Source organism: Olea europaea, unplaced genomic scaffold (assembly GCF_002742605.1).
Source record: "Olea europaea var. sylvestris unplaced genomic scaffold, O_europaea_v1 scaffold723, whole genome shotgun sequence".
Taxonomy (NCBI): domain Eukaryota; kingdom Viridiplantae; phylum Streptophyta; class Magnoliopsida; order Lamiales; family Oleaceae; genus Olea; species Olea europaea.
The window spans coordinates 414,320-424,923 of record NW_019265634.1 but is presented as its reverse complement, the minus strand read 5'-3'; the positions used below and the strand labels follow the sequence as shown (position 1 = coordinate 424,923).

At 36.0% G+C, this 10,604-nt stretch overlaps 2 protein-coding genes across 3 annotated transcripts in view; one reads left to right on the top strand and one right to left on the bottom strand.

The window, feature by feature from the left end:
- Nucleotides 1-3,271, top strand: part of LOC111390874 (protein CPR-5-like) — a 4,853-nt gene extending 1,582 nt beyond the window's left edge. The window contains exons 2-5 of one of the 2 annotated variants that reach the window (XM_023016004.1): nucleotides 338-394; nucleotides 963-998; nucleotides 1,128-1,844; nucleotides 2,429-3,271. In XM_023016004.1, the coding sequence (XP_022871772.1) occupies nucleotides 338-394; nucleotides 963-998; nucleotides 1,128-1,844; nucleotides 2,429-2,956 (1,338 nt within the window). In that variant the 3' untranslated portion in view covers nucleotides 2,957-3,271. The other variant, XM_023016006.1, reaches the window with a different exon arrangement.
- A 669-nt stretch (nucleotides 3,272-3,940) lies between these two features.
- On the bottom strand, nucleotides 3,941-10,237 carry LOC111390878 (protein HEAT INTOLERANT 4-like). Its single transcript, XM_023016008.1, has 14 exons — nucleotides 9,832-10,237; nucleotides 9,554-9,592; nucleotides 9,373-9,426; nucleotides 9,129-9,192; nucleotides 8,746-8,804; nucleotides 7,950-8,074; nucleotides 7,813-7,872; nucleotides 7,342-7,400; nucleotides 5,933-6,012; nucleotides 5,669-5,707; nucleotides 5,483-5,545; nucleotides 5,356-5,403; nucleotides 5,134-5,262; nucleotides 3,941-4,267 (listed from the first exon to the last, which is right to left on the bottom strand). The coding sequence occupies exons 1-14, from the start codon at nucleotides 10,123-10,125 to the stop codon at nucleotides 4,220-4,222; spliced, it is 1,161 nt and encodes a 386-aa protein (XP_022871776.1). The 5' UTR covers nucleotides 10,126-10,237; the 3' UTR covers nucleotides 3,941-4,219.
- Between the last annotated feature and the right edge of the window lie 367 nt (nucleotides 10,238-10,604).

Sequence of the window (10,604 nt, the reverse complement as noted above, 5' to 3'; positions counted from 1 at the left end):
AGGTGAGGTCCGCTGCTACAGTGAGGGGCCTCTGCCCTGTACGTGCAGTTTTATTAGAATAAGAAAGGCATGTTCTTCGGGCATCTTCCTCTAACATAGAAGTAAACAAGAAGGAACTAGATGCTTGCCTTTTTATGAAAGTACAACAAGGAAATTTATATTTGTTTTATTAGTTTTTGTAAGAACAAAAGGAAAGAAAAAATTATATGTTCTCACAAATGGTTACTAACCTCCATGGATTTTGTCATATTCTATTTGTTTTATTAACTTTGTACGATCAAAAGGATACAAAAAATTATCTGTTTTTAATTCTGGGGTGATTTTGCCTTTATTTTAGGTTTTGGACCAGAAAAATGCATCTGGAGAGAAGATATCTGTGGATTATCTGACTGAGGTAATTTCTAGATCCTTCTTTGTTATACACACGTGTTTCAATTTTTCCTCATTGATCCATGTCTCCATTGATTTCCATGAAATTAGTTATTCATCGCGAAAGGGTTGTTACATGTTAGCTGAAGTTTAGTGCATGCCTACTGCCTACTTATTGTGCTCCAAGACAAGGAGCATGTTCGGCCAATCATAAAAAGTAGAAAGTATTGTTTAAAAAAGGTAAATAAGTATTGACTTTTAAGCAGTAAGTTTTTTTTAACTAAAATTAACTTACTTTTTTCTGGGAAAGTTTGGCAATAAAAGTTACTTAAATGTAATTTTTAAGCTTAAAAGTTGCTTTTAAGTACTTAACATAAAATGCTTTAGATGGTTGAGTGACTTGAGTCCATCCAGCTGCAAACATTCTAAGCGAGAATTATGTCCAGCTGTTTGTTCATTTGGATTGATTTTACACTTGAATGATAATCAAAAGATTGGCCCACAACTTTTTAAATTTCCTCAACGTACTTGTCTTTTGGTCTTACCTGTTCCACACAGTCGATTTTTTTAATTATTTAAGTTGGCTTTTGCAGATTTGCATATTTGCTGTCAGAGAGTCTCTAGCAAATGTAAGCCTTATCTGAAACTTTCATGTTAACTCCTGTCATGATCTCATGTGCTTTCTTGTATATCTCTCATCAGCTTGACAAGTCTAGAATTTTTGAGTTCTTCCTGTTTGATTTCTTGTTTTAAGACAGGTTTTTGGCGATAAGTTTGATGGTTTTGTGAGGAATTTTGCAACCTCATTCCGAAGTACCTTCATGACTCTAAGATTAATCTATGGATCCTCCCAAAATGTCAAAGGCGATGGACGATGGACACGGTCATCTAACAATAACAAATTTCAAGATCCAGTATGCATCTCTGATACTAAAGATGGTTTGGAATCAATTCCACATGCAAACAGTAGAGATGAACAAATATGCACTCATGAGCATATAGAAGAGGATAGGCCATTGGATTTGATAAATCGGCAACTTGTTCTGCATGATGGACATACGAGTCAACAGTTGGCTTGTTCTTCGAGCACCACATCTTATTCTGAAGTAAACCAGTTGATGATCAGCACCTTTGAAAAATCAGTAATAGAGCAAACTCGTTCTAATGACCTGAAGGCATTTGAGATTACTCTTGCTATGAAAAAGCTGCAACTTAAAGAAGCCCAACTGGCTGTCCATTCGGATGCAAATTTCTTGGAAAGATGTAAAATATCTATGGGTTTTTCTAAGGCTTCCTTTAAGGCGGAAAAATTCAAAACTCAGTTACTCGATACAAGACAAGTGGAGTTGCTTAAAAAATGCTTAGACGTTCTAGTTGCGGGTTTAATCACCATGTTGTTATCTCTTGGGTATGGAGCTTATGTTTATTCTCATAGAAGAATAACGGAAGCCACAGAATCGTGCTCACCTTTTAAGGTATGGTTATTTTATTCAAATTTTTGACGTGCTTGTTTTTGTTACCACAAAACTCTTCATCATTTTCTTATGCCTGTAGCATGTACTTTAGGGTTTGGATGATCCCCGATTAACCTTTTGGAAAGGGAAAAGAATTTGACTTTTTACACTTTTTTACTTTTTTGATATATAAATCAATTTTGAAGGATATTAAAATTGATTAGCTGCATTTGCTTCAGGTGAACCAAAATTGGTAGATGTTAATTAATGGTTTAAAAATTCCTTTAGTCACTTATCTTGTAGCTGAGCTTCTTGTTAGTGACCAATTCTTGTATTGTTCCAAGTGGTCACTGATTTTGCATTTTGTCTCACTTTTAGTCAGTTAAAATCCGTTAATTTTTCTTACAGATTTTCTGACATGAAAGACAACAATGTGACATAGCATTAATGTGGAGGTCTTCCATGTCAGGCATTCTGTTAGAAAAACTAATGGACTTCGACCAACCGACCAGCTTGGAGCAAAATAGCGAACTTTAGGACATATTCATGTGGCTCTCTCTGCTTTGGTTTTGATGCTCAGAATGCTATTTTTGTTTTTCTTCAAGGAAACCAAGTCTTGGTGGATGCCGAAATCAATGGCAACTTTCAGCTCGGGTCTACAATTATTAAGGTGTCAAGTTCAAGTTTTAAGTCGCATGTTGTTTGCCGGACTAATGATCGGAGCAATTGCCTTTTTGCTTATTCAGAGATCTGCTGTAACAAATCAGACCATGCCAATTACTTTCATAATGTTGCTATTAGGAGTTGGATGTGGCTATGCAGGAAAATTTTGCATTGATACATTGGGAGGCAGTGGAAATCATTGGTTAATGTACTGGGAAGTTTTATGCTTGCTGCATTTCCTATCCAATATTTGGACTTCGGCATTGTTTCTTATTCTCTATGGCTCGATCAACGTCTCAGATAAGGTGAAAGACAGCACGATATTTCCATATTGGATAAGGAGGTTTATGTTCTTCACTACTCTGCTGCTTCTCCCTTTGTTGTGCGGTTTTATGCCTTTCGCGAGCCCTGGTGAATGGATCAATCATTTTTCATCACGGGCTATACGGTTTGTGTCAGATGAAGATTGATTCTTGGATGATTGGATAGCATCGGATTTACAATCTAGTTTCGTTATCTTGCTTAGTCTTGTTGAGTAGTGCTTACTGAATGTTTACAAAGTGTACAGATTTTCCCTGATTGGCCTCAAGTCCCAGCAAGAGCACAAACATGTCGTCTGATGTATGTCGTGCATGCCAACATCGTAGATTATTATACGTTTTCGAGGGCATATGCCACAGAGGAGTGCTGGCGAGGATGTAATTTTATTCTGTCTCAGGCTTGTTTCATTTCAACTCTTGTTATGTACAACAGTTTATTATTACCGAAGATTTATCTTTTATTTATCTCAACACAAGAAGTTCTGGGTATTCCCGTCTCACTTGTCCAATGATATTATGTCTCGGGTTATTATAGTGTCTTCATTGCTGTGATGATTGAAATGTATTTCTTGATCTAGTGAAGAGTTTATATTGAAAACTTGTATTGTCCCTCTCGATTCAACTGGGGTTTGAAATGAAGCCTGTCTTCAGAATTTTGCACAAAAGCACAAACCCCATCTGCGGAAACTGTGATCTTAGCATGGTTTGAAAATCACAACGCCATTACCAGAAGCACCAGGCAATTAACAAATTACAAACAGATTTGTACAATGGACGCCCCAGTCAGCTGATCTATGACCACCCTGGTGTTTCGGCAATATGCGTAGTTGAGTATGCATATCAGTTGATCTCTTGAAGGATATGTCCAATCGTATTTGGCTGGGAATTGGAAAGTTTGGGCGCCGGGAACAAGGAATTCTCATTGAAAAAAGTGCTCTCTAAAATGAACATGAAAGTCTTTTTCCATCAGACGGCTGTTCCCGTAACTCTACTCTCGACTTGGATTATATATCAAATTGTCATTGAGATATGAAGAAATGATGAAACCAATTTTATCCCGGGGAGGTCAAGTATACATTCATTTTTCGATGATTTCAATCTTTCTAAAATATAAAGGAAATAAGGACTAGCATAGATAATTAACAATGTTCAAAAATTATGACCAAAATTTAGAGCCAAGGACATTCATTGTGTTTCCTGCTAATAACATAATAAAAGGTATGAATAAGTAATTAAGTTCTCATTTTTACCCTATTTCCTCTACTAGTCTAAACCTGATTCAAGCTTAGATTTTAATCAGGGTAAGAAATTTCATACTGCAACTTTGATTCTTTCGGAAGATCCGATTTACCACAGCAAGTGGTCCAGGGTAAAAGATTCTCTCCATACAAAAACCGTGCTTGACAAAATCATTCAGAGAATTTTGTGTGCCTTCCCATAGTATCTGTTGATGAATGGAGCCTGCAAAGGAAGTTGTGGATCGAGGTTAAGATTGTTTAGCTCAAACAGTATCATTTTCAGTAATAATATGAAACACACCAGAGAAATTATATTTGAAAATAATAGACTAACAAGGATAAGCTCTAATTTACAATCTGTTACTCGGGCAGCAAGGTTAGAAGTTAAAATAAAAGCACGGGAACCGACCATTGGACAATAAAAAATATATAAGATGTAATGTACTAAAAAACTAGCCAAATTTGCACTGTAGAGGCAATAAAGAAAGCTGCTCAAGTGAATATAAATACTGAAAAGTGGAGACTGAAAAGTGGAGAGGGCACAGGTTTATCTCTCCACCGAATGTGACTTGAATTTAACGAGGGAGATGAAAAAGTTTTCCGGTGCTTATTTTAGAACAATGGCGAAAAATGACGCCCAAATAGTGCATATATTGGATTCTTCGTTATTGTTAGACTCGTCTTGGTCCAATTTACAATGACATTTCTAAGATGCACCTTAAATTATGTAGACAACCAATGATACTAGTAAGTATATAGTGGTAAGAACAGATCCAGGCGAAGAGATCACAAGTTAAATCAAGTGATCTTCAATACCAGAAGGTGTAACATGCCAAATAAGTATTGTTCGACTTCACCATGCCCATATATTTCTTAGAATTTGAAATTCCAACCATAGCACTATAAGCAAAACTGCAAAAAGTGGTTTTCTCAGTAAAACCAATTGCAAACTCCTTGCATTTGACGCACATGGAGCATTTAGGTGGTGAGAGAAATGAACAGAATGACATCATGAAGCCAGGAATCTTTTTGGGCTAAATTTTACCACTTTTTCTCTTCAGCAACAGACGGTGATGAGCAGATATTTACCTTGACACCTGATACATCAGGAGTATCAGGTGTGGACACAGGATAGAATTTGTAGAACTTCATATTCTCAAATGCAGCCTTCACTTCTGTGCTCATTTCTTCCAAGGCCTTTCTACGAGCTTCCCTTGCCTATAACAAATAAAAAGAGAAAGCAACATTCAACAAGCAGCAAATCCAAATGATCAACACGAACTTGGCTCCACTCACTCTTAAACAACGTACCTCACGGTTAGCTTTTTTTGCTTCTCGAACTTTCTCTTTCACAAAATCCTGAAGGAAAACACGGATATATAATTCATATTGAAGTCAATTCAACTACAACTACATGCACCACATCATGAATGTTTACCTTGAAAGCATCTTTTTGATCTGTAGACAACTCTTCTTCCTCAATAAGCTTATCTGTGAACTCCTAAACATATTTTGATTTGATCAAGTCAGACGATATTCCACTCACACCAATCAACATGAAGAAAAGCTTCAATATGCTGATTGTGTCAATACCCATTGAAAATCGGAACTTGTAATAGTATACCTCAAGTTCATCAAGTTCCCAATCAAACTCGCAGAAAACCTGGAGAGCAGAGTTGACACTAAGTTAGCTTGTTGCCAAAGTTTATACACGACTTCCTAAACTGAGTCAGCATGTGTTGGTGTGATATATGCTGTAGAAGTTCACCTAATCACCTAAGCAAAATCTAAGATTTCTATAAGAGCTATATGCAAGTAGCACATAAAAATTAGCATGGTATAACCATGTAGATGAAACTGTGAATTAGTATTAGAAAAATAATCTTACTGGCTTGGGATCTATAGGAAATAAGATCTGAACCACTGTGCTCTGTTCGAGTTCATCTTCCTGGAGAGGCTGGTAGAAGTCTGCCAAAAAATAGGAATCATCAGAGACATTCTACAAAGTACACACAAAAGGATCATATGTTACTGTCATATATGTTCTTCTAAGCGAAACCCAAAAGAACATCGAGAATTTACAAATTGGTTCAATGCTAATTCAACACCACCAGAATATTGGAGTAACGTAACCTAGATGGCACCCAAATAATTGTTGCTGGCATGTAGGATATGCACTCCAATACTGATTTACTGAAAAAAAAATGTTAATATTTGATACTGAATGCTTTGGACATTAAGAATGTATTAATGTAACAGTTGAATTATGAAACAATCATTTGTTCCCAATGTTAATTCTGCATAAGTATTAGAATTTGTTAATCCAGCATGCTTTCATCATCTACTGCCTTGGGTCTATGTCATACACTTGCTCATGCCTTGATAAGCGATGGGACTAAGAGACAAGTATAACCAAGACATCACACAGATCTGCAACATACACAACACACTTCGTTCCAAAGGAATTTTGTCCCTTTTTGGTAGGAATTAAAATTTTAATTTTAATTTAAGTCAAAGTCAACAATTAATTTTAACCACATGTTTCATAAGACCCACGATTTTTAAATCACACATTTCATCAACTTTTATCAAAATCTACTAAATATACGATATTTTTTCCCACCAAATAGGGGCCTAGTGAGATTGTAAATTATAACCAGAAAAATTCTTGAAGTATGTCTCAGGTAAGTCAAAAAAGATGAATGGAAATTGAACTAGAAAACCAAATAAGATGGCCTTAAAACTTCTGCTAAGCAGTCCAAAATTAAATAAAATGTCAAAGCTTGTGGAGAACAGTAGAACTACTACTAATCTAAATATTACAGGTGCTTATGGAAGTTTCAGAAAGGTAAAATGTTTTTGAGAATATTTACCGCACGAACAATATTTCTAAGGTCATTTATAGATTTGTAAGAAAACAAGACAGAAGAAGAGATATTTGACAAGGGTTGGGAGGAATTATATTGTCAGGAAAGAACTAGTCCTCTCTTGCTTTAAATACAATCAAGGTTTTTTTCGCTAGATAAAGAAATGGAAAGGTATCTGAAAGAATCTAGAACAAAGAGAATATAGTACAGAAACAGAATGTACTCAATTGAGCTCGGATTTAGGTCATTCCAAGAATTCCTGAAAGACAGCAGAGAGTACCTCTGATGGCTCTCCAAGGGACAGCACCAATTACTACATTTGCATCAAATCCCTTTTCTCTGGATGCAAATGTCAATTTCCTCAACACTCACAACTTAAATGAAAAATAGAACTAAAATATAAGCAGAAAAGGGAAAGTATGTCACTCACAAGGTAAGCAATACTCGAACTTCTTCACGCGGTCCAACTTCAATTGTTTTAAACCAGCCCTGCAACAAAAGAATATTAGGAATTAAACATAAACTTCCACTGGTGCTCTTTCTTTTTCTCATATATTCATCAAGAACGTGATAAAAAGTTACTGTAAATACAGGAAGCCAATCTGACTTTTACATTGGAACCACTTCTCAGATATAAATTCGAGATATGTAACAAATAAGGAAGCAAAAACCACAAAAGATTCATAAGACTATCACAGTGATGATATATAAGAGAGTCTTTAATGTAATGCCAAACACAGTTAATGAATGCAACCAAGTAGAAAATACAAATAAACCATAGTACTCATGTAGGTTAAACCATGTTGATAAGTAATCTTCGTTCCCTAGCACAGAGCAAACAGTCCAAAAGACTTTCAAGGAGGAAGGAAACGAGAGGAGCACGCAAGAATTAGAAATGTACCTTCTCTGGGTGCAACTCAAAATAAAAATTTGGGATTTAAGTCTTTCAACTTGAGAAGCCCTGTAAGCATTGAAATTGAAGAACTGTCATCCAAATGAGGAAGGAAAGCAGAACATGATAAAACCAGGATTTAATACCTATTTTCCAATGGGATGAATGGAACCCAGTCCATTTTCATCTGTTTCATAGGCAAAATTTCTTCTGTCTCCCTCTGCACTGATTTAATGCCAATTTTGTCTGAAGGAGGAAAGGGTGACACCACCTGTTCAGAAGAAGATATACATAAAATACTGGCAGCAAAATTACATTGAACGATCATGCAGAACACAGAGATTAAACACACATTTCTTATCATATAGACACTCTGAAAACAGATTCCACTTAACCATGGACACAGCAGCATGAAACCATCAGTCAAAACACAGGCCCAAAGGCCAAAACCAGTAGAAAACAACAACCAAACTCCAAACCCACCTTTTCCGACAATCCTAACGAAACATGAATTAATTAGCTCTATCTGGTTTATATAACTGTCCAAGGTTCAATGAGCTCAGCTTTACAAGCAGGTGTGAACATTTTTGACATTGTTTTTGAAATTGAGTGAGTGGTCTCTTTGTATTCTAACTATGGTATGATGGGAGCATGGCTGGAGGGGAAGATGAATTCTGGCAGGGCAGTGAAGTGGAAGTTGTCGAAAGGCACCACAGGGAGAATTTCTTTTTCTTTAGTAGGGGATGAAGAGTTGTTTTAAAAGAACCAAAAATCTCCAGTTTTCTAGTTCTTTGTCTGGTCATTTTAGGTAACTTGCCATTGTTTGAATCAATGCAACACAAAAGGAATCAATTCAATTTGAAACAAAAGGCAGAACAATAGAAGAAAAAATGATACAAGTATGATAAAAGCAATTAACTATCTCGTGTTTTGAGGACTTACAGCAACCACAACAGGAATCATTGTAACTTTCCCTTGACCCTGGAAAGAGACCAATTGTGCTGCAGGAATAAGTAAACAGTTACAAAACGACTAAGAAGGAGAAGGATAAAAGCTCCAAACAAAATGTGATTGAGAGAGTAAACAACAAAATGTTAAAGGAAACCAATGACAATATCCAATTATCAAAAAATTATAGAAGAACGAGACATAATGGTTCAAGTATTTCAAGAAGAGCCAGAGAGATTACTCCTGCCAAAATACCTCATTAAGCACAGTGCACTGTTTACTTTATTATATTAAACATAACTATATATTCAAATTGCACAATGCATGTGATGTTCTCGAAGAGCAAAGAAAAAAGCCAAGTTTTAAATTCCACTTACGCTCTGTACATCCGAAAAGGTAGACCTTTTGATTGTATAACAGTCCACCTTCTTCAAATGCATCCTGACATTGACCCACAATGTGTTAGCATCATCCCTGGAAACTTTTCTTTTAATTTCATAACTCTGCCATCTGAAGGTCTAACTACAATTACTACTGGCTTTGATTAAATAACAAAGGACAGTTCAACATAAACCTCACAGTGCAAAATCAAATAAGGGCAGTTAACATTAGGCAACTCACTTCTAAATTTGAGAAGTTCCAATTGTATTGATACACCATGTCCAGCTGATCCCACTGGTGTTTAAAAAAAAAAAAAGAAGGATGAAAAGGAACTTCAGGAAGATATAAAATGTAAACTCAGAAGCACTAGAATTGCAAATGAAATCTTCATGGCTGCTCAAAATTTTAAATAAATTCTAACCTCCGTGCCAACTGGAAAAACCTGTTTCCATAGGTCTTCCTGCACAATGTCATTGCAAAACAATTAATAAACAAACTTCTTTACATTACACAAATTCCTTCAGTGTGTCAAACTAAAATTACAATTACACTAAAACAGAATCCATTTAACACAACTGAAAAATAACTCAAAAACTTCCATTACAATTTACAACTTGGTCTTACATTACATAGAAAAATGCTCCCTGAAACTTATCAAAAAAGAATGATATATGCTTATCTATAAATCAAAATAATTACCAAATTCCTCTTGTCAGGAAAATACTCTTCCTCCACCTCCGGCTTCAAAGTCTTGGCTTTCTTAGCTCTACCTTTAGCAGCTTTCTTATTCGGTTCCTCATCCACTTTTTCGCTCAGCTCCTCCCGAGCTGGCTCGTTTAGCTCTATGTGATTCTCTTCAGACTTTCTCTGGTCGTCCTTGCTTACCACAGCCGATTGGCTCGGCTCATTCTTCTCATTCTCCTCGATAGGCTGTGTCGTCTCCTTCGGAGCTTTATCATTGACAGTAGTCTTCCTCTTAGTACCCCTCCGCATTACAAATCTTTAGAGCGAGAAGGTAGATTATCTAGGGTTTGGTGAACCCAAATTTGAATTCACTGGAGCAGATGTCGGATGGCGGAAACAGGCTGATGATGAAGGGTCAATTTTCTGCATTAAATACACCGTGAAAAAAAGGTGTAAAGCGTGAAGTTTACGCGCGTGGAAGCTACGCGATCCGACAAAGTACAAAATTTTAGGCATGACGTACTACATGAAATCTTTTAGTAATTGTATTACTGACCCCAACCTATTGTTCTATTAGCAATTTGGTCTTAAACGTTTAAACTGTAGCATCTTCATCCTTAAAGTTTATTTATAGTTGCACTATCAATATAAAAATCTACATTAATCATGACTTGGTTCTCATATGTCTAACTTATAAAGCTATTTTTTTTCACAATTGGATTGTTGTCCGAAAACTTATAGCAAAAAATATTTCTATCAGGATCATACCAAAATTTAACATAAATTTG